Here is a 22,441-nt window from a genome sequence, read left to right on the forward strand (position 1 = left end):
TTGTTTAATTTACACCCAAGTTAGTTAGCATATGGTGCAACAATGATTTCAGGAGTAGATTCCTTAATGCCCTTTACCCATTTAGACCATCCCCCCTCCCACAACCCCTCCAGCAACGCTCTGTTTGTTCTCTGTGTTTAAGAGTCTCTTATGTTTAGTCCCCCTCCTTGTTTTTATATTATTTTTGCTTCCCTTCCATATGTTCATCTGTTTTGTATCTTAAATTCCTCGTATGAGTAAAGTCATAGGATATTTGTCTTTCTCCGACTAATTTCACTTAGCATAACAGCCTCTAGTTCCATCCATGCAGTTGCAAAGGGCAAGATTTCATTCTTTTTGATTCCCGAGTAATACTCCATTGTGTATATATACCACATCTCCTTCATCCATTCATCCTTAGATGGACATTTGAGCTCTTTCCATACTTTGGCTATTGTCGATAGTGCTGCTATAAACATGGGGGTGCATGTGTCCCTTCGAAACAGCACACCTGTATCCCTTGGGTAAATACCTAGTAGTACAAGTGCTGGCTTGTAGGGTAGTTCTATTTTTAATTTTTTGGGGAACCTCCACACTGCTTTCCAGAACTAGTATATTCCTCTAGAACAAGTGGACAGTTAGGACAGTTACTTGCTCTTAAACCAGGCTTGAACCATTTTCGCATAGGGGAAACAGAATTTCAGTGGTGCAGAGCAATCCCAGCAAGATGGTGAAGAGTGGGTTCCATGAGTCAACTTTTAAATAATTAATTAATTAATTAATTGGAGTTTTCCCTATATTTTTACCTCTTGAATTTTTTAAATGAAATTTATTGTCAGATTGGTTTCCATATAACACCCAGTGCTCATCCCAACAGGTGCCCTCTTCAATGCCCATCACCCACTTTCCCCTCTCCCCCTGTCCCCCATCAACTCTGTTTGTTCTCTGTATTTAAGAGTCTCTTAATGGTTTTCCTCCCTCCCTCTCTGTTTGTGTCTTTTTTTCCCCCTTCCCTTCCCCCATGGTCTTCTGTTAAGTTTCCCAGGATCCACATATGAGTGAAAACATCTGGTATCTGTCTTTCTCTGCCTGACTTATTTCACTTAGCATAACACTCTCCCGTTCCATCCCCGTTGCTACAAATGGCCAGATTTCATTCTTTCTCATTGCCAAGTAGTATTTCATTGTATATATAAACCACATCTTCTTTATCCATTTGAGTCAACTTTTAAGACCAAGCTCTTGGCTCTCGGGTCAGGCTCAGGTAAGAAGTTTATCTTTGAATGTTTTTTTTTTTTTTTTTTTTTTTAAATGAAAGCCTTGTGTCTATTCCTTTTGCAGAAGAGCAAAGGTATGCTCGCCGGAGGCGCACACACTTTAGTGCAGAACAGCTTCAAGCACTGAAACAAGTGTTCGAAGAGACCATGTACCCAGACTGGGTTACCATGATGGAACTTATTTCATCTACTCAGCTAGACGAATCCGTGATAAAGGTATGTCCCTGAGTGTGTGTCTACACAGCACACCTAACCCAGAGCTTCATATACACTTTAGTCATCATGTAATTCCTATTTATTGAACAACTGGTGTGTGCGCAGACAGATGTCTTATAGTTTTATTCTTATGACCATCCATTTTATTAGGGAACACTAAGCTCGCAGAGAATCCTCCAAGGATTATAAACATAAGAGCTAGAATTTGTACCCAGACCTTTCTGACTCCAGACCCACAATGCTACACAGCGATGGATCTCAGATAAGCCCATTGGAGTCAGCTCCTGTTTATGTCTAGATTCTCCCTAATCAGACCATTCGGTCATTTAGATGCCTTGCAACTAAGTTGCCACAGAGTATTCGGGGTATGAGAACCCCTGAATGAATCCCGAAGACACCCCAAGCTAGACTCCCACTCCAAATTCTTGGTCTTCAGAAGTCTGTCTGAAAATGCTGAGCATCCACCAAGACAGAAGCACCTTGCCTTAACCCCTCCTGATCTAGGGTTTGAGTGCTCTGTCATGATCTTACACTCCATTTGCCTTCTGGAACTCAGGACAGCAGAGGATAGAAGGAATGTCCCTTGTTCAGATAACTATGAAGAGATGAGACACTAGCCTTCTCATGCCAAAAGAAACTAATTCCTGAGAAACATGAGGATTTCCCTTTAGACCCGTCCCCCTGCCCCCTCCCCCCCCCCCCCCCCCCCCCCCGTATTAACCTGCTCACCTCCTCTCTCCCCAGACTTGGTTTAAGAACCAGCGCGTGAAAAGGAAGAAAGAGCAGCAACAAACTGATTCAAATTCGTCACTAAAATCATCAAACCAGACGATTTCAATCAAAGAGGAGCAACCTCCCTTATCTGTAACTTCAGCAAACACTCATCCCGGGAGTCCCAGCATTTTGGATGCCTGTGACCATGAACTACCTCAGTCTCCTGATAGCGTGCAATCTGCAGGTGCTGGTCCCTCCAAGTGGAATTCGTCTTGGGATTCTCCACCTCATGATCTCCAACAGATATGTCTGGGGGACCCTGATCCTCCTTGGGCCTCCATTCCCTATGACATAGATCAACTTATACAACTATATGCCTTACCTGGGGATGATGATCTAGATCAGTACCTCTCCCCCAGGTGTCCCAGTTCAGGAGATATGGCTGACATACCCACCCTTATTGAGAAAGATCTATGATCCAAATCCTGACCAACTGAGAGACGTTTCCAAAGGCCTTTCATGGGTCAACAAAGTCTAAATGGACCAGAGCCCAGGAATTTGCCTTTTTCTGTGAGAAGAAAGAAATCCAGGATAGCCTGGGTGGCTCAGTCAAGTGTCTCTTGATCTTGGCTCAGGACATCATCGTGAGTTCGAGCCCCGCATTGGACTCTGTGCTGACAGCACAGAGCCAGCTTGGGATTCTCTTTCTCCCCCCCCCCCTCTGCCCCTCCCCCCCCATGTGCACACTGTCTCTCTCTCTCTCTCTTTCTCAAAATAAATCAACTTAAAAAAAAGAATCTACCTTTTAAATTTTTTTTAGTGTTTATTTTTGAGAAAGAGAGGGAGAGAGAGACAGAGCATGAGCAGGGGAAGGGCAGAGAGAGAGGGAGATACAGAATCTGAGGCAGGCTCCGGGCTCTGAGCTGTCAGCACAGAACCTGATACTCCATTGCTGAGTGGAACCTGAGGCTCCATTGCTGACAACAGAGAGCCTGATGCAGGGTTCAAACTTGTGAACTGAGAGATCATGACCTGAGCAGAAGTCGGACGCTTAACCGACTGAGACACCCAGGCACCCCAACAATCTACCTCTTATCATTGCCTGTGTAACTTCTGTACTCTGAGTACCGTCTCAACCAAATTTCAGTATTAAGGGCAGTCATAGGTGCCTTTAGAATGGTAGTAGAAACCAGTTAGTTTTCCTTGGGTGCTAGCTTGTCGCAACTGACCTAGCTCCATGAAAGCACTCCAACTAAAGTCAATGCCATATAGACGAAGCTCTCTTGCACCTGTTCCCCATGGACCATCTTTATCTCTTTAAAAAAGTCACAGGGACATTAGCGAGGTGGTGGACTAGGAGGTCGCAGCACTTGTGTCTCCACAAAACAATGATTTAACAACTAACTACTCACTGATGAAAATAGCTCAGAGAGAGCTCTGGAGTATAAGCAAGAAGCATAGCAACCCAGGGGAACATAAAACCTGAGGCCTCATAGAAAAGCATAGGAGGCATTTTACCTGTGTAATCTCATCCCCAGTTCTACAGAGTTTGTTGCCAAAGAGGGATCTCCTTGGCTGTGATGCACTTACCCCGACCCTCTCCACCCATCCCACTTCAGAAGAAAAAGAGAGTAGGGAGACTCCAGCAGCTTTCACCATGAGGATTCAAGTGGCCCATGTGGCCCTCAGGGACACCTGCAAATTTTGCTACTGAGGACTCACCCAGTGTTCACCCATGCTGATCCCAGCTGATGGAGTTGCCTAGAGTCTGTGCCCCCAAGCCCGTGTTGGAAGAGGTTATAGAAAGGATAAGACTGCTGGTTGACCCATGAGCTGGACATTGACAATCAGAGGCTCCTAACCCCCTCCCCTGTCCCTGGAACATGCATTCCACTTGACTTTCCCCACAGCCAACGTAAATTCCCTCATTATTAAACCTGCTATTTACCAATCTGGAGTAGTCTGCCTCTTCTGTCTCTTCTTGCCCTCTGTACGGTGGCCGGTTTCAAATCATATCTGGCAAGCTCCTGGGTAGCTTGCCAACCAACAACCCCTGGAACAGGAGCTGACACTTCAGCCCCATCCACCCTGGCCTTGACCTACCACATGAACACCCACATCCTTGCTGGTTAGGTGCTTATTAAGAAATGCGATGAGGGGCGCCTGCGTGGCTTAGTGGGTTGAGGGTCTGACTTTGGCTCAGGTCATGATCTCACAGATCGTGAGTTCGAGCCCCACATCAGGCTCTCTGTTGTCAGCAATGGAGCCTGCTTCAGATCCTTTGTCCCCTTCTCTCTCTGCCCCTGCCCCACTTGCTTTCTGTCTCTCAAAAATAAATAAACGTTAAAAAAAAGAAAAAGAAATGGGATGAATAAAATGGATATTGATGGAATTCAAACAAAGATTTTAGTATAGTACTACCCAAGATTGGGCAGGCCAAAAGGACCCCCTACTGGCCTCCCAACATTAAAGAGCCCCAAACAAGTTTGTTCTATTTACCTTAGTTTGGAGAAATTTTAAAAGCCAAGAGTCAAAGATGATAATGAGAAACCTGCCTTGCAATCGCCTCAGGCAATCATTAGGCAGATTAATCAAGACAAAGATTGACAAAAGGTCTCTTGGCTCAACCTCTTCCTGGAAGCCCAAAGTCTCTTGCACAAGAGCGGTTAAAATGGTTAGGAGGTGGAGGAGTTTCCAGACCTCGTTGACATGGGTATGAAAATCCATCCGATGCAGGCTACAATCAGACTGAGAGAACATGAAGATACAAGGGTTGGTGGGATTATGGTCGTCGAAATGTTTCAACAGGATTCCTGCACAATAGTGGTGTTTCTCACCTGGTTGTGTTATGGGGTGGACGTTGTGTCTGAGCGGGGAATGATTCTCCTACCTCATACTGTAAACCAGAAAGCATGTGAGTCTGCCCTTCCAGCCACAATATTAACTGGATGTGGTAAATCCGGAACCAGTAAGATTGCCCGAGACCACACAGTGAGGAATGGAAGGCTGAGTGCTGGTAGTACAAATTCTCTGTGCAATTGCCCTATGTGGAGTATAGACTGGACCTCCTGGTAAAAGCCTGTGAGCATCTCTCAGTAATGACAACTGGGGCTCCGGACCAGAGGATTCCCATTTGAGAAGAAAGCTTGCTATCCCTATGAGTTTGCTATTGGAACAGTGGAAACTGTCCTTCTCACTAATGGACCTTCTGGTTTCTAGAAACCAGAAATACCCATAATGTCTTGGGTGATGTTGGAGAGATGTTTTACTGGGGATGTCAGTACCCACAAGAGTTCCATAATAAAATGGAAATAATTTATACGGGATCTTGCTGCCTGGGGACACGAGAGAGCCTCTTTTCTTCTAGGAGAGACTTTGGAGCCATGAGAGAAGCCACCGGACTCCAGTGTCACTTGGACAGTGCCCTATGAACAGCTCTCAATTGATTGACCAAGTACTGCTTAGGTCTGTGGACCAAAGTTCCAAGGTGAGTGGAGAGCATCCTGTTTGGAAGACAGCCTCTCTGACTGAAGAAAGTTAAAAAAAAGTCAGCTCAGTGGGCTGAACTTCATGGTGTTTTCCTAGCATGACGGAAGATTTGAACAGTAGAATAGGCCCCTGCCCATGTGCAGTGGCCAATGGCTTGGACGTACAGTCAGAAGAGCAATGGAAACCTCCCCTAATCAAGGGATGCCCATAGGGGGAACGGCCCTAGAGAAATCACTATGGGAATCTGAGGGGTTCATAAAAGGAGGACATGTTGTTGTGCATCAGAAGAATCCCTTTCCAGATTTGGAAGGTGATCGGATTCAACAAGCGAATATTGCTGTATGCTTGCTTCTAGTGGTCGTGCACTGAGTGGATATTTCTTTTTTCTTTTTCTTTTAAATGTTTATTTATTTATTTATTTAGATACCAGGGGAAGGGCAGAGAGAGAGAGGGAGAGAGAGAAGCCCAAGCAGGCTCCCTGCTGTGAGCGCAGAGCTCTATGTGGGACTTGATCCCACAAACTGTGAGATCATGACCTGAGCCAAAATCAAGCGTTGGGCACTCAACCAACCGAGCCACCCAGGCGCCTGGATGAATGGATATTTCTACAACAATGCAGATGTGGGCTAGATCTAGACCCATTCCCCTCGCACCCTCTGGGCACAAAACGCCAACAAGGGCTGTCTTATCTGCCTACAAGAGACAGAGCCTGCAGATACTTATATGGCAGATTCCCTGGTGGTCCGGACCTGGTGGTAGCTGGCAAGTGAGACTGATGCTGGGAGCCCTGAAGAGGTCGGGGAGGGGGACTACAGATGCGATGTGACAGGAATAGACACTGACTCTGGACTGGGTCTGCCTACCCCGTGGCAGAAGGACACGCTCATGTTCCTGAAACCCAAGTTCAGCTGCCCATCAAGAGATGCGCTTTTATTGGAAAGGAATATGAGCTTTATTCGGGAGGCTGGCCACCTGGGGAGAAGGCAGACTCTTGTCCAAAGGCCAACTCCCAGGTTTCCACCTGGCCCAGAGATTTTTAAAGGGGTTAAGGGAGTGCAGCGGTCTGTGACATTTCTTGATTACATGCAGACTCGATGATGCCAGCTACAGAGTTATCTCGGAGCTTGGAAGTTGTGCAAGAAGTTCGAGTTCCTTGGTGCCTGGAGTTTGGGCGGGTTGTGCAAGAAGGTTTGGTTCCTTGGTACCTGGGGGTCATTCGAGAATACTCTGCTCTTTCCGAAAAGGAGGGCAAGGTCTACAGGGGAGCAGAGGGAGGTCAGTAAAGTCATTCGTGTGACCTTGAAAAAGAAAAACATTTTGCTAAAAGATTGCTGGGCTCATCAGAAAGCTAAGGGGACTTCAAATCGGCTTGCTTGGCCTCTGTGGCCTGGGGACATTTTGGCCCTTTATTCCCCAAGGCCAGCGGTCTGCATATCTCAAAGGAAGCAAATTAATTCCATCACAAATCAAGGGCCTTAAGTCGGCAAGCAAGGAGTGCGTTAACTTGAAGCAGGCTAACCCTCAGGGCACCGTAGAGAACTAGAAGATTGCACCAGTGTGGACAGATGACTGTCATTTCTTCAGATGAGGGACACACTCTACAGCCCACAGTGTCTGACAATGTGCAGAGAGAGCTCTTCCCCAGAGCACTAGTGGGATGGAGAATTGGAGCGAGCAATTCGGACACTGGCTGTCCAAAATGCGGAGGTGCATGCTTTCCATAAAAGCATGAAAAACTGGTTCTCACGCCTTCACGAGTGTGTTCTCAGACTCCACATGAGCTGGGCTAAAGGAACGTCCCCACTGGATGGAGCCCTCCGCTTTTCTGTGGGTCTGGGGAAAGGGGGTGGGGGAGGGGACTGATGCACTTTCTTCTCTATATCACCTCTATGGTTTGTACCCTATCTGACGCCGCAGTCACAGGACCTGGGCTACCACACCAGAAGCCGGGAAGAGGATGATTCCTCGCTAAGAACCTCTGTATTTTTAAACCTTATGTCAGAATTCCCAAGGGCCTGATTCGATGGGCTGTGCCCTCACGGCATCTGGCAAGACTGGGGTTAACAGCGGACGCAACTGTATTGCCTGGTGGGGGGAGACCGCCCGCTAGAGGGGTGGGCTTGGGGAAGGGACTCGTTCTTCTGCCTGCAGTCCAGACCAGTATGGTGGCCAAACTCCAGGTGCCTTCCAAGGGTGGAAAAGTTTGGGCATAAAAGGAAAAAGAAGGAATAGCAGCTGAGGGTAAAGGAGTGAATACACAGGTTATGCAATGAGGGAGAGACTCAACGTTGCATTAACACCTTGGAAGAAGCTCAGCACGAGAGAGGATACTGTCTCTTAGCTCAACTGTGCCAGATGCCTGACTGGGTGAAGCTACATTCACCAAGAGTATGTCTGCTTTTGGGACCTTGACAAGATCAAATGGCAGCTTCAAACCTGAGTAGCTTTGCCCTGGAGACACTTTCATATATATATATCCTGTTCTTTTTTTTTTTTTTTTTTTTGAGAGAGAGAGAGAGAGAGAAAGAGAGAGAGAGAGAGAGAGAGAGAGAGAGAGAGAGAGAATCTCAAGCAGGCTCGATGCAGGGCTTGATCCCATGACCTTGGGATCATGACCTGAGCCAAAATAAAAAATCAGATGCTCAACCAACTGAGCTACCCAGGTGCCCTGACACACACACACACACACACACACACACACACACACATATATATATATTCGACTGGATTAATGGCTGAAATGGGACCCTAGTAATGTGCTAGTATCCTTTGACTTTTATAATCAATTTGCTTTAAGAGATCTGTATCCGAAGGTCAGGGGGTAGACTGTGATATTGTGATACCTGTGAAAAGTACAATAAGAAAGTACAGTTGACCCCTGGACGATACAGGCGTTAGCGGTGCCAACCCCCACGCAGTTGAAAACCTGTGTATAATTTTTGACTCCCTCCAAAATGTAACTAGTAATAGCCTACTGTTGACCGGAAGCCTTACGTATAACATAAACCCTTCGTTAACATGTATTCTATATAAGTGGGATATACCGTATTCTTACAATAAAGTAAACTGGAAAAAGAAAGTGTTATTAAGAAAATCATAATGAAGAGAAAAGGCATTTACAGCACTGGACATATATTTTATGAAAAAATCAGCTTACAAGTGGATCCACGCAGATCAAAACCAGGTTATTCAAGGGGCAACTGTATATGTTAGCCTTCCCCCTCAGTCCCTAGCTCACAGCACTCAAAATCCTGTAATTTCACCAGTATTTAGAGCCTTAGGGGCACGTCTTTTGTCCTAATATTTGGATTTTGTGCTTGGTTCCTGATACAGCCCCAGTGCACTGAAGGTGAGATGAGTGTTTTGTTCAAAACAAGCCCTTTCACCTGAGCGGCTCAGTCGGTTGAGCCTCCGACTTTGGCTCAGGTCATGATCTCATGGTTTGTGAGTTTGAGCCCCACATGGGGCTCCCTGCTGTCAGCGCAGAGCCCGCTTCGGATCCTCTGTTCCCTTCTCTCTCTGCCCCTCCCCTGCATGCTCTCTCTCTCAAAAATAAATAAACATTTTTTTAAAAAGCCCTTTTCTTTTCAACCAGACTGAGTTTATGTTAACGAGGTGACTTTTGGGAAACTGGGGGGTGGGGGAGGGACGGTTGCCAGGGAACCAATCCTGGGATCAGAGGGTTGGAATTTCCAGCCCCACAACTTGACGTCTAGTGGGTGGAGAGGGGCTGGAGGTTAAGTTGATTGCTAATGGTCAGTGAGTTCACCAATCATGCCATAAAAATCCTAAATGACAGGGTTCGGAGAGCTTCTGGGTTGGTTAACAAGAACACATCCGTGTGCCAGAAGGATGAAGCATCCCAAACTCCACAGGGACAGCAGCTCCTGTGTCAGGACCCTTCTCGACCTGGCCCTATGTGTCTCTTCATTTACTGTTCATTCACATCTTTAATAACCTTTTAATTCTTTTTTTTCCCTTTTTTTTTTAAAAGTAAACTCTATGCCCAACGTGGGGCTTGACCTCACAACCGTGAGATCAAGAGTCACATGCTCTACCGACTAAGCCAGCCAGGGGCCCCAATAACCTTTTTAATAAATGGTAATCTAATAAGTAAACCGTTGACCTGGGTTTTGTGAACAGTTCTAGCAAATAATCGAAACCACGGAGGGAGACTGGGAATCCCTGACTTCCAGCTGGTTGGTCAGAAGCACAGGTGACAATTTGTACTTGCAGTTGGAGCTGGATGTGGGGGACAGTCTTGTAGGACCGAGACCTTTCCCTGTGGGATCTGATGCTACGACAGGTAGATAATGTCCGAACTGTGTTAAATTGTAGGACACCCCGCCGGGGTCTGAGAAGTGCTCGGTGTGGGAACACCCACATACATCTGGTGTCAGACGTGGAGTATTGAGAGCAGAGGAGAAACAGAAGAGTTTTTCTTCGCGATCATCTATGTAGAAAATAACCCAGCGACAAATGTTTAGAATTAATAAACAAATTCAGTCGAGTTGCGGCATAGAACATCAACACACAGAAATTAGTCACGTTTCTACACACAGGCAGCGCGCTATCTGAAAAGAACGTAAGAAAGCAACCCCACTCACAACAGCAACAGAAGAATAAAACGTTTAGGAATACACTTAACCAAACAGGTGAAAGACTTACACCGAAGAGGGCTCCGTGCTGACAGCAGCGAGCCCGATGCCGAGCTTGAACTCACCAACCCTGAGATTATGACCCGAGCCGCAGTCGGACGCTCAACCCACTCAGGCGCCCACGAACAATTTTTTAAGGTTAAGCAAAAACCCAAGGTATTTTTTAAACTGGGTGGTGGATACACGCGTGTTCGTCTTATTATTCTGCTGTAAGAACAGTGAAGAAAAATAAAACATCAAGAAGTGGGGGCAGGGGGTGGTGGTGGGGAGAGACCTTTAATCAATTCCCTGCGTGTGACGGGGGTGTCTGTCCTTGGACGAATTGGAAGCTGCGTCTTATACCGCGGCCAAGCAGGGGTCCTGGTGGTGGAGCCCTGACTCAGTAGTGTGACCCTGGAGGGCACCGAGCAAGGTCCTGAGAGTTTGAGATAATAGGTGTAGCCAAGATTTGGGCGCCGCCTGGGTGGAGGCCGCGTTGCCTAACTCTAGGGTCACTACCCACACTTGAGCTCCAGAGGGCGCCAGACGCACATAACATGCCAGATGGTGCTCCGTGATGGTGCGGTCCTCCATTCCCTCTGCGGGCGGGCAGCACTCCTCCACCCCATTTACAGGGACCGCTGCTTCCCAGGTCTACTACGAACTGGTTGGTCAACCCAAGTGGGCGTGTGTTTAGCCACTGCGACCCGCTTTGCCTGAGGACGTTCTCTCCAAGTTTACGGGAGTGTTTCCAGCAATGTCAATCAGGACTTAAGACCCCACCCCTTATCCTTGCCGCCCAATCAGGATCGACAACAGTTGGCTCCTACAGGCACCAACAGAGCACAGGATATTTTATACTCCCCAAAATATACACAAGCAAACAAATGAAAATAGGGTTTCTCCATGGAAATATTAATGACAATAAGTAGAAAGTCTGAATTACCAATAACCAAAGAAGTAACAGAGGAAGTAAAAGGTCTACACTCTAAGATTGACATTAGATGATTTACAGCCAGTTCTACCATATAGTCAGACAAAGAATTGCTAGGATTAGAAAGTGGACCAGAGAATAGAAAAGGAAAGGAACACTACCAAAATCTTTTGAGGGGCACCCAGGTGGTTCAGTTGGTTGGCTTTCCATTACTGATCTCTGCTTAGGTCATGATCTCATGGTCGGTCACATGGAGCCCCGCGATGGGCTCTGTGCTGACAGTGCAGAGCCTGCTTGGGATTTTCTCCCTCTCCCCGCCCCTACCCCGCGCGTGCGCGCGCGCGCGCGCGCGCGCGCGCACACACACACACACACACACACACACACACGGTCTCAAAATAAATAAATAAACTAAAAAAAATCTTTTAGGGGTGCCTGGGTGGCTCAGTTGGTTAAGCATCCAACTTTGGCTCAGGTCATGGTCCTGTGGTTTGTGGGTTCAAGTCCCGTGTCAGGCTCTGTGCTGACAGCTTGGTGCCTGGAGCCTGCTTCGGATTCTGTCTCCCTCTCTCTCTGCCCCTCCCCTGCTCTCTCTCTCAAAAATAAATTAAAAAAAAATTTTTAAAAATTACAAAAAATCTTTTGAATGGTTGGCACAATTCCCTTAGCAAACCTAGAAAAACAATAAAAAAACTAGGCAAGTGGCACTCATAAAACAGAAGGAAAAATTCCAAGTCAAATATGAACCAATTGAACTCAGCAATGTTTTAAGACAGTAATTCATAAGAAATGATAGGGATGCTGTCAGAAATACAGAAATATCTCAACATTACAAACTGTGCCAGTGCGTCCCGGCTCACTCACAGGTTAAAGATGAAATAATATGTGATCATCTCAAAAGGCACAGAAATGTTGCAAATTCATGGGACAAGCCCACCATCCTAGCGCTTCCTCCCTCTGCCTTTCCTCCAGCTTCCTCCAGCCAGGAAGCTGGAGCACAACTTCACCATTCCTTACAGCGTGGAGAAGAAAGAGCTAGAACAGTGAGGAGAGTCAGAACTCTCAACTACCTTAAGGGCAGCCTGCAAAACAGGGAGAGCTGCAGAGATGGGAGACAAGGGAGAGAGAGAAAGAGGGAGGTGGAGAGAAGTGGGGGTGGGGGGACACTGGGAAAGTGATTGAGGCAGAGAGGGAAATATAGAGACGGGGAGGCGGGGAGATGAGGGTTAGATGGAGGGAGACTGAGGGGCAGAGAACCTTAGAGACATTTCCTCATCTGAAAACCATCACAGTGGGGCACGTGGGGGGCTCAGTCGGTTAAGCATCCAACTTCAGCTCAGGTCATGATCTCATGGGTTCGTGAGTTTGAGCCCTGCATTGAGTTCTGTGCTGATGGCTCACGGCCTGGAGCCTGCTTTGGATTCTGTGTCTCCCCCCTCTCTCTCTGCCCCTCCCCTGCTTATGTTCTGTTTCTCTTTCTCTCTCTCTCTCTCTCTCTCAAAAATAAACATTAAGAAGAATTAAAAGTTTGAAAACCATCACAGTGATGTTCAATCAGTGGTGAACTCGGTAAGAGTTCAATCAGTGGTGTCTACATGATTTTATTAATTCTGAGCCCCTCTGTTTTTTCACCTTGCAAGATCTCTACAAATCGGGTTTAATCCTGTAATTGAGGGCATCTTATAGTTAGTCGCTCTCCACTGGACAGCAGTCCTGATGCATCCCGTAATGTTTCAGCACAATCACTTAAAAACCATTTGAAAAAGGAATACAAATCCCAGTTCTTGTCCAGTAGCCCTGTCATTGACACAGTGAAAGGAAGAAAGTTGAGCGCTTTTCTAAGAAATGCTCCATCAACAACACTCTTGATTTCACAAGGACGATGTTTACGGGGAAGCACAAACATCAAGAACTCTGAAGTCAGAAAATAAGTCAGAAGATGAGAAAATGAGTCAAAATGTCTGCATTGATGGACGGATAGATGGATAGCTGTGTATAAATCAGGTGTAAAAAATATATATACGCATATGAATGGTAAATCTAGGTTGATATTATGTTCCCTATAAAATTCTTTCAAATTCACTGTATGTTTAACAATTTTCACAGTAAAATTTTGGGGGAAAATGATGGAGAAATCAGATTCTGAGCATGAGGAAGTTGTAGATATACCTTAACCAATTAATTATGCTTGTATTTTCCATTGTAGATAACAAAGAGCGATCTGTTAAAAAAAAATCTTTTTCGGGGCACCTGGGTGGCTCAGTCGGTTGAGCGTCCGACTTCGGCTCAGGTCATGATCTCACAGTTCGTGGGTTCCAGCCCCGCATCAGGCTCTGTGCTGACGGCTTGCTCAGGGCCGGGAGCCTGCTTCAGATTCTGTATATCCTTCTCTCTCTGCCCCTCCACCGCTCATGCTTTGTCTCACTCTGTTTCTCAAAAATAAATAAATAAATTTAAAAAATTAAAAAAAAAATATCTTTTTCTAGGGGGTGCCTGGCTGGCTCCGTCGGTGGAGCTTGCGACTCTTGATCTTGGGGTTGTGAGTTCGAGCCCCGTGTTGGGTGTGGAGATTACTTAAAAAAATAAAATCTTAAAAAAAAATTTTTCTAAATAAATCTAAAAGTGCTCTTTTAGCAAATATATGCTAAATACTGTAAGTGGTAACAACGCATTGTGTCAGCATAACTGCTAGCGTTTTTCTGTCCTAGTGGTAAATAGGGCAATGCTGTATTTCATAATACAAGGCATCTTAAGTTTGATCAAATACGGCATATTATTTTGTAATCAAAACAAATGTTAAGCCCAGTAGCGACAAGTACACCCAGGGCTCAGATCTTGAGATGAGGTTAAAAATTGTTGGTTTTGAGATAAGCACTGGGTGTCATATGTAAGTTATGAACCACGGGATTCTATTCCTGAAACCAAGACTACACGGTATGTTCACTGACTTGAGAATGAATATATATGTATATATATATATATACACACACATATATTGCGAATGAATATACATATATATTCATATACGTATATATTCATTGGTTTTGCTTTTCATTATATTCTTCAGTACCTTAAAATTTCTGCCACTTTTTTGTTTTGTCTTATTAAAAAAATTAAATCCTGCCCATTTCTGTTTCTGGTTAGTGGAAATATCCAGCTCTCTTGGAACAGAACTTCTGTCTTCTGGAAAAGTCATGAGAATGACTCTTTAGTCACACAAATGTAAAGCAAGTATTCACCCCTGATTGGTAATTCTCACTTTTTATATTCGATGTGTCTCACATCCTTTTTCCTCCTCTATTCTTCCTCAACTGCTTTCTCTTACATTATGTTAACTTTAATAAAATTTTCAATGTTTATTTGTTTTTGAGAGAGAGAGCATGAGCAGGGGAGGGGCAGAGAGAGAGAGGGAGCCACAGAACTCGAAGTGGGCTCCAGGCTCTGTGCTGTCAGCCCCAATGCGGGGCTCGAACTCACAAACTGTCAGATCATGGCCTGAGCTGAAATCAAGAGTCGAATGCTTAATCAACTGAGCCACCCAGATGCCCCTAGAATATATTTCTTAACATAGTTCTTAGAGTAATTTTTCTCCTTATTCTCCTCTCCTCTTGGTACTCCCATTACGTGTATATTGCTTGACTTAATGGTGTGCTGCATTTTTCTGGGGCTCTCTGTTCAATTTTTTTCATTCTTTTTTCTCCCCATTCTTTGAAATGCATGATATCTATCTTCATTTGCTAATTCTTTCTTCTGTCAGTTCAGATCTACTGGTGAGCCCCTCTAGTGAGTTTTCATTTCAGTTATTGTACTTTTCAGCTCCAGCTTTCCATTTGGCTCTATTTTATACTGCCCAACTCTTTTTTTTGAATGTTTATTTTTGAGAGAGAGAGAGAGAGAGTGAGCAGGAGAGGGGCAGAGAGAGAGGGAGACACAGAATCCAAAGCAGGCTCCCAGCTCTGAGCTATCTATCAGCACAGAGCCTGATGCGGGACTCGAACTCACGGACCGTGAGATCATGACCTGAGCCGAAGTTGGACACTTAACTGAGCCACCCAGGCGACCCTGTAATGTCTAACTCTTAATTGATATTTTCAATTTGGTAAGTCATTATTGTCTAACTTCCCTTTACTTTTAAAATCATGATTCCTCTTGGTTATTTGAACATACGCTATTTTGAAGGCTTTGTCTGTTAAATCCAACTTCTGTTTATTCTCATAGGCTGTTTCTGTTGCCTGCTTTTTAGGGGTCATACTTCCCTGTCTTACAGAACCCTTACCACGCTTCCTTCCTAACTAGCACTGTCCCATAGAACATTCTGCAATAATAGACATGTTCTCTACGTGCACTGTCCAGTATGATACACACCAGCCTAATGTAGCCACCGAGCACTTCAAATGTGGCCAGTGTTACTGAGGAATTGAATTTTTCTTTTTCTTTTTTGAGGAACTGAATTTTAAAATTTTATTTCATTTTTATTAATTTAAATCTAAATAGCCGTATGTGACTAGTGGCTACCTTCTTGGACAGTGAAGTTCTAGACAATGCTGAGTACCCAATTCTCTAGAATCCCCTAGCCAAGTGTTCCTGAACCTTCCAGCACCTGTATGCGCCTCTTCCCAGCCCACCTGGCCCCTGACACCCAGGCCAGGTCATGCTGGTCTGCACGCCTCTAGATCCAAGGGGTGGGCAAGAGGTGATCTGGGAGATGGACCACATTTTCATATGGAGATGAGGGTGTCCACATAAACGCATGGATGACCCCTCAAGGATTCAGGATGTGGACAGAAATGGGAAGAGATGGGTGTGAACCCATGTGCCTCCATTTGTACTTTTGGTCCAGGATTGACAAAAGTTAGGGATGATTTTGACTGGCTATGTCCCATTTCTTACCTGTGTAGTGGCTACATGTGTGCTCACTGTATAATTTTTTTAACTATATATAGATATAGTTATGTATAAATGTGCAAATATGTGTGTACAAAGATATACGATATCCTATGTAGTATTATATATAATGTAAATATAGTATACATATGTGTATGTGTTTATACAAGTATAGTGTATATATATAGTACTATGTATACAATATATACACAATTTAAAAAATGATTTAAAAATTTTACCACTGTTAGCTCTTCTCATGACATAAAGCCTTGTACGATCTGTCTCTCTCTGCCCTGATCTGCCACCCTCCCCTTCGTGCTCAGCTCCAGCCGCACCGACCTCCTTGCTCCAGCTAGCAGGCCGCATGACGGAGGAGTTTGGCCAAGGGGGCTCGATTGGTCCTGTCTTTATTTTGTAATTTTTAATTCTGTAAAAATTTGAGTATAGCTGACACACAATGTGACATTAGTCTCGGGTGTCTGGCCCTGCCTTTATTTTTGAAAATTTAGTTATTTTTCGATGTTTAGTTTTGCGAGAGGCGGAGAGAGCGCAAGCGAGGGGAGGGGCAGAGAGAGAGAGGGAGAGGGAGAGGGTCTAAAGCGGGCTCCGTGCTGACAGCAGCGAGCCCCATGTGGGGCTTGAACTCACGAACCGTGAGATCATGACCTGAGCCGAAGTCAGATGCCCAACCGACTGAGCCACCCAGGCGCCCCCGGCGCTGCCTTGAAAGCCCTTTGTGTCGGCAAAGCAAAGAAAGTCTGTGATGGGGGTCTGGTGAGTGGGGGTGGTCGAGGCTGGCGTGGACAGACAGCCGGACAGCCGGTGTCAGGAGTGATGTGGCCCCTTCCCCGGGGTTGGGAGGAAAGGTGTCTGCTTATGTAAGAAAGCTGGAGACTGTTCTGAAGGCCGCCAAAAAAGGAACAGTTGTGGTGGATGGAACCATCAATCAGGTGCCCTGAACAGGTGGAGCCTGGGGCCACTCTCAGCGGAAAGCTGGGCTCGGAGCTCCAATTACCAGCACAGAGAATCCAACTATCAAGACTGGTGCCAGAGGGGAGGGAGAGGGGGGGACAGAGGCCTGAGTCAGCGGAAAGAGCGATTCCAGAGCACCTGAGGTGACTGCAGAAGCACCAGAGAGGGAGCTGGAGACCGGCAACGGTGACATCTAAGTCAGCGGTTCTCAAAGTAGGGTCCCCGGGACCGGCAGCATCAGTTCGGCCTGAGAACTCGTTCAAAATGCAAATTCCCAGGCTCCCTTTAACGAGAGGCAAGAAACTCTGAGGGGAGGGGAAGGCCTAGCAATGGATGTTTCAACAAGCCCGCCAAGGTGATTCTAATGCGCGACCAAGTCTGAAAACCACCGATCTCACTTTAAGGAGCATGGACGGGGTGCCAGGCATTCTTCCGGGTGATTTACCTCTAGTGACACACCGGTCCACACAACAGCATTACAAAACAGGAGGGGCGCCTGGGTGGCTCAGTCGGTTAAGCGTCCAACTTCGGCTCAGGTCGTGATCTCACGGCTGGTGAGTTCAAGCCCCGCGTCAGGCTCGCTGCTGTCAGCATAGAGCCCGCTTTGGAATCTCTGCCCCCCCCCCCCGCCCTCCCCGACCCTCCCCTGCCTGTGCTCTCTCTCTCTCAAAAAGAAACAAATATTAAAAAAATAAAAAAAGAGTGACCGGTGGATCCTCACTTAGGAATGACTGATCCAGATCATTAAAGGAGGCTGAGAATTATCTTGGGGTGCCTGCGTGGCTCAGTCGGTTGAGCACTGGACTTCGGCTCAGGTCATAATCTCATGGTTCGTGAGTTCGAGCCCCACACCGGGCTCCACTGCTTCATTGCTGTCAGCGCAGAGCCTGGCTTTGGATCTTCCGTCCTCCCCATCCCCCCCCCCCCCCCCATACCTCCCCTGCTCACACACTCTCTCTCTAAAATAAAATAAACATTAAAAAAATAGGAGGTGCATCATTTTACAGGTGGAAAAGGTGAGGCAGGATCATTGCCGTATTTCACCTAAACTCCGAGCCAGATGTAGAGACGCAGCTTGAACCTCAAGCGGGGGCCCTCTCTGCTCCACCCGCTTCAGCACGCGGCCCCTGGAGGGCTTCTAAGACACTTGCTGGAGCCCACTCCAGAGCTGGTGGTTCCCTGAAGACGGATCCAAGAATGTGCACTTCTCACGAGGCCCTGGGCGATGCTGAGGCTCCTGGTCCAGATTCCACACTAGGAAAAGCGAGGGTACTGCCTTTCCCACATGAGGACGGAGTCCAGCAAATGGAAACGTCCACCGGGGCTCCGTGAGAAAATGACGTGCACAGCCGCTTTGCCGGGACTCCTTTGGCCACAAATGACAGAAAACCCAAATTCAAACTGGCTTAAGTGTGAAAGATACTTATAGGCTCACGTAACTGAAACGGGTTAAGTTTGCCGTGGACCCGAGGCCAAGGAGGTAGGTGGTCTGGATTCTCTCTTACTCTCTCCAGCCCTCACTCTGCCTTCCTGTGTTGTCTTCATTTTCAGGCGAGCTTGCCTCTCACACTGGCGCCCAGCTGCTCTAGCCTTAGATTCCACAGCAGGGAACCACATCACAAAAGGAGATAGATCCCCTTTCTTCCTATCTCAGCCCACCCGGGCTCTCACCGGCCAGGCTGGGGCCACCAACCCACTGCTGAACAATCACTGTGGGCAGGGAGGTGGAAGATTTTCATGATCAGGCCTGGGTTATGGGCTCGTCCCCAGAGAGATGGGCTCAGCTGCATCCAAAACATAGACCGACAGTGTGTGTGTGTGTGTGTGTGTGTGTGTGTGTGTGTGTGAGAATTCGGGGTAACCAGAAAAGGGAATGGAGGCTGGACAGACCAATATAACCAATGTCTACTACACCACCCTCAAAGGACAGGGTGCCGGAAAGCCAAAATGTGTGCCTACTCCTTAAAACTCCCTTAAGATGGGCCCAAGCACAGAGATCGTGGTAAAAGAGAAAACCCAGAAGTTGATGTACTTTACTATTTCATTTATATAAAGAATCAGGCAAAAAAAAAAAAAACAAAAAAAACCCCACACCAAAAAACAAAAAACCTATGGTGTTAGCAATCAGCAGGGTGGTTATCGGTAGGGAGGGGGGGGTGTATCAGTTATTTTTCCTACATAACAAGCTTCCCTCAACTTAGTGACATAAAACAATGATAATGGATCACTGGTACTACTCATGTTTCTGGAAGTTAGCTGAGCTCAGCCAAGTAGTTTTTGCTTGGGGTTTCTCAGGTGGTTATAGTCAGACGGTGGTCAGAGCTGGGGTCATCTTTTCTTTTCTTTTTTTTTTTAAGTTTATTTATTTTTGAGAAGGAGAAGGAGAGAGAGAGAGAGAGAGAGAGAGAGAGAGAGAGAGAGAGAGAGAGAGAGAGAGAATGAGCGGGGGAGGGGAAGAGAGAGAGGCAAACAGAGAATCTGAAGCAGGCTCCAGGCTCTGAGCTGTCAGCTCTGAGCCCGATGCAAGGCTCAAACCCACAAACTGTGAGATCATGACCTGAGCTGAAGTCGGACGCTTAACTGACTGAGCCACCCAGGTGCCCCAGAGCTGGGGTCATCTTGAAGGCTCCCTCATTCACAGGTTTGGCAGTTGATGCTGACTATTGGCCAGAAGGCTCCCACATTTGCCATCCATGTGTCCTGGTCTCCCTCACATGCCGGCTGGGTTCCAAAGGTAAGCATTCCGAGAGAATCAGGCAGGAACTGCGCTGTTTTTTATGGCGTCAGATGTCACATAGTGTCATTTCTGCCATACTCTCTTGGTCATAAATGTCTGCCCAGGATCAAGAGGAGTGGTCATCTCTTCATGTGGCATGTTGTGCAAAGAGCATGTGGAGCAGGAGAAGTTGGTATAAACATTTCTAGAAACTATAATATGCCACAGGGAGGTAAGGGCTGGGGAGGCTTCTGGGACCTAGCTACACTGTTTCTTTTCTTTCTTTTTTTTTTTAAGTTTATTTTTATTTATTTTGAGAGAGAGAGAGATCAAGAGCAAGTGGGGGAGGGGCAGAGAGGGAGACAGAATCCCAAGGAGGCTCCACCTCCCTGCCAGCACAGAGCTTGACGGGGCTCGAACTCACAAACCATGAGATCATGACCTGAGCCCAAATCAAGAGTCGGACGCTTAACCGACTAAGCCACCCAGGTGCTCTACCTACACTGTTTCTTAATCTGGATGCTGTTGGGGCACCTGGGTGGCTCAGTCAGTTAAGCGTCCGACTTCGGCTCGGGCCATGATCTCATGGTCTGTGAGTTCGAGCCCTGTGTCGGGCTCTGTGCTGACAGCTCAGAGCCTGGAGCCTGCTTTAGATTCTGTGTCTCCCTCTCTCTCTGACCCTCCCCCGTTCATGCTCTGTCTCTCTCTGTCTCAAAAATAAATAAAAACGTTAAAAAAAGTTAAAAAAAAGAGTCTGTCTCTTTAAAAAAAAGTTTATTTGTTGAGAGAGATAGAGAGAGAACGAGAGAGAGAGAGAGAGAGAGAGAACGTAAGTGGGGTAAGGGCAGAGAGAGAGAATCCTAAGCAGGCTCTGCACTGCCAGCACGGAGCCTGATGCAGAGCTTGAACCCACGAACCATGAGAACATGACCTGAGCTGAAATCAAGAGTCAGACACTCACCCACTTGAGCCACCCACTCACCCCAAGTTGCATTTTTTTTTTAACTGCACCACAATGTCATTTCTGGAGTCTCTGTACGTAAAGTTTGAGACTTTTCTCATCCTTCATATCTCAGCTTTACTGTCCTCTCCTCCAGAAAACCACCAACGACATCCCCCATCCCTCACCCCTTCCAATCCCCAGTCCTTTCAATGCCATGGGGGCTAGTGATGCCTCGATTAGAATACCACCTTACCTTCAGTTGTCACGTTTGTGTCTCCCCCTAACTCTAGACCAGAAGACCTCTGACCTTTTGACCACATACCCCCCAGAAGTTTCCCGTTCGCATCTCCACTATATGTGTGTAATCGACAAGTTGCCCTGTACTAATATGTACAATATAAGACATGCACTAAAATACAAATATTTGAAGGAGGAGATAAAAGCAGTTCTGAATAGGCTTTCTGTTTTCCTACACCCAGAAGGTTTGTCTAGAAAACCCCCAGAGAACCAGACCGCTCCTCAGAGACCAGTAACTTGACCGTGAGTGTCACAAGGACAGGTGATGATCTGTCTCGCACACCTCAGTAGTCCCAGCCATGGAGCTGGATGTGGAAATGTATTCACCTACACTAAACTTAAGATCTGTGCACTTTATAGCATGTATTATTATGCTCTAGTAAAAAAAAAAAAAAACTTAACAATGAAAAGGTAAAATTTTCAAAGCTGAAGGACATCAGAGAAAAGTCCGATCGAGTGAAACCTTAAACCGCCTCTGGCCCTCCCAACAGAAGGCCTGATGCCAGGTGAAGGTTCTGGCTGGGAGCCCTGGAGATAGTGGCACCATGGAGAGAGAGGGAAGGAAGAAAGGATGCGGCTCAATGCTTGGCCATTCCTGGTGATGAGTCATAACAAACTGTAAAATGTCAATGTAAGCAGACACCTGGAGTGCACGCATACTGCTTCTCCCATCAAGAGATGATTGGCGGGGGGCAGCGGGGGGGGGGGGTACCTGGGTGGCTCAGTCAATTAAGCGTCTGACTTCGGCTCAGGTCAGGATTTTGTGGTTCATGAGTTCGAGCCCTGAATTGGGCTCTGCTATCAGCACAGAGCCCGCTTTGGATCCTCTGTCTCTCTGCCTCTCCCCTACTCTCTCTCTCTCAAAAATAAATCAACATTTAAAAAGAGAGAGAGAGAGGTGCACTTGGGTGTTCAGTCAGTTAAGCGTCTGACTTTGGCTCAGGTCATGATCTCACAGTTTGTGAGTTTGAGCCCCGCATCGGGCTCTGTGCTGACAGCTTAGAGCCTGGAGCCTGCTGCAGATTCTGTGTCTTCCTTTCTCTCTGACCCTCTCCCACTTGCCCTCTGTTTCTCTCTCTCTCAAAAATGAATAAACATTTAGAGAAAGAGAGACAGAGAGAGATGATCAGGTGCCCTCTCCCTGGATCCAGCCTGCCCTTCCTGATTTACCAAGTGAATACAGAGGAAATGACCCTCTGAGGCTAGATTGTAAGAAGCCTTCCAGTTTCTGATTGGGTCTTTTGGAAAGCTCACTCTTGGAATGCTGCCTCTTGGAGCCACCATGCTGAGAAGCCCAACAGAGCCACATATGGGCACTCCAGCCACAGCCCACGGCCACAGTCAATGTCAACTGCCAGCCATGTGAGCCAGCCATCTTGACAT

General features: G+C 46.6%; 1 protein-coding gene across 1 annotated transcript; it reads left to right on the forward strand.

Annotated features, from left to right (window-relative positions):
• The first annotated feature begins 706 nt into the window (after positions 1-706).
• On the forward strand, positions 707-2,841 carry LEUTX (leucine twenty homeobox). Its single transcript, XM_027044629.2, has 3 exons — positions 707-716; positions 1,321-1,472; positions 2,217-2,841. Exons 1-3 carry the CDS (start codon positions 707-709, stop codon positions 2,661-2,663), a joined length of 609 nt encoding a protein of 202 aa, XP_026900430.2. The 3' UTR covers positions 2,664-2,841.
• Positions 2,842-22,441: the final 19,600 nt, after the last annotated feature.

The sequence above is a fragment of the Acinonyx jubatus genome, chromosome E2 (assembly GCF_027475565.1).
Source record: "Acinonyx jubatus isolate Ajub_Pintada_27869175 chromosome E2, VMU_Ajub_asm_v1.0, whole genome shotgun sequence".
Classification (NCBI taxonomy): Eukaryota; Metazoa; Chordata; class Mammalia; order Carnivora; family Felidae; genus Acinonyx; species Acinonyx jubatus.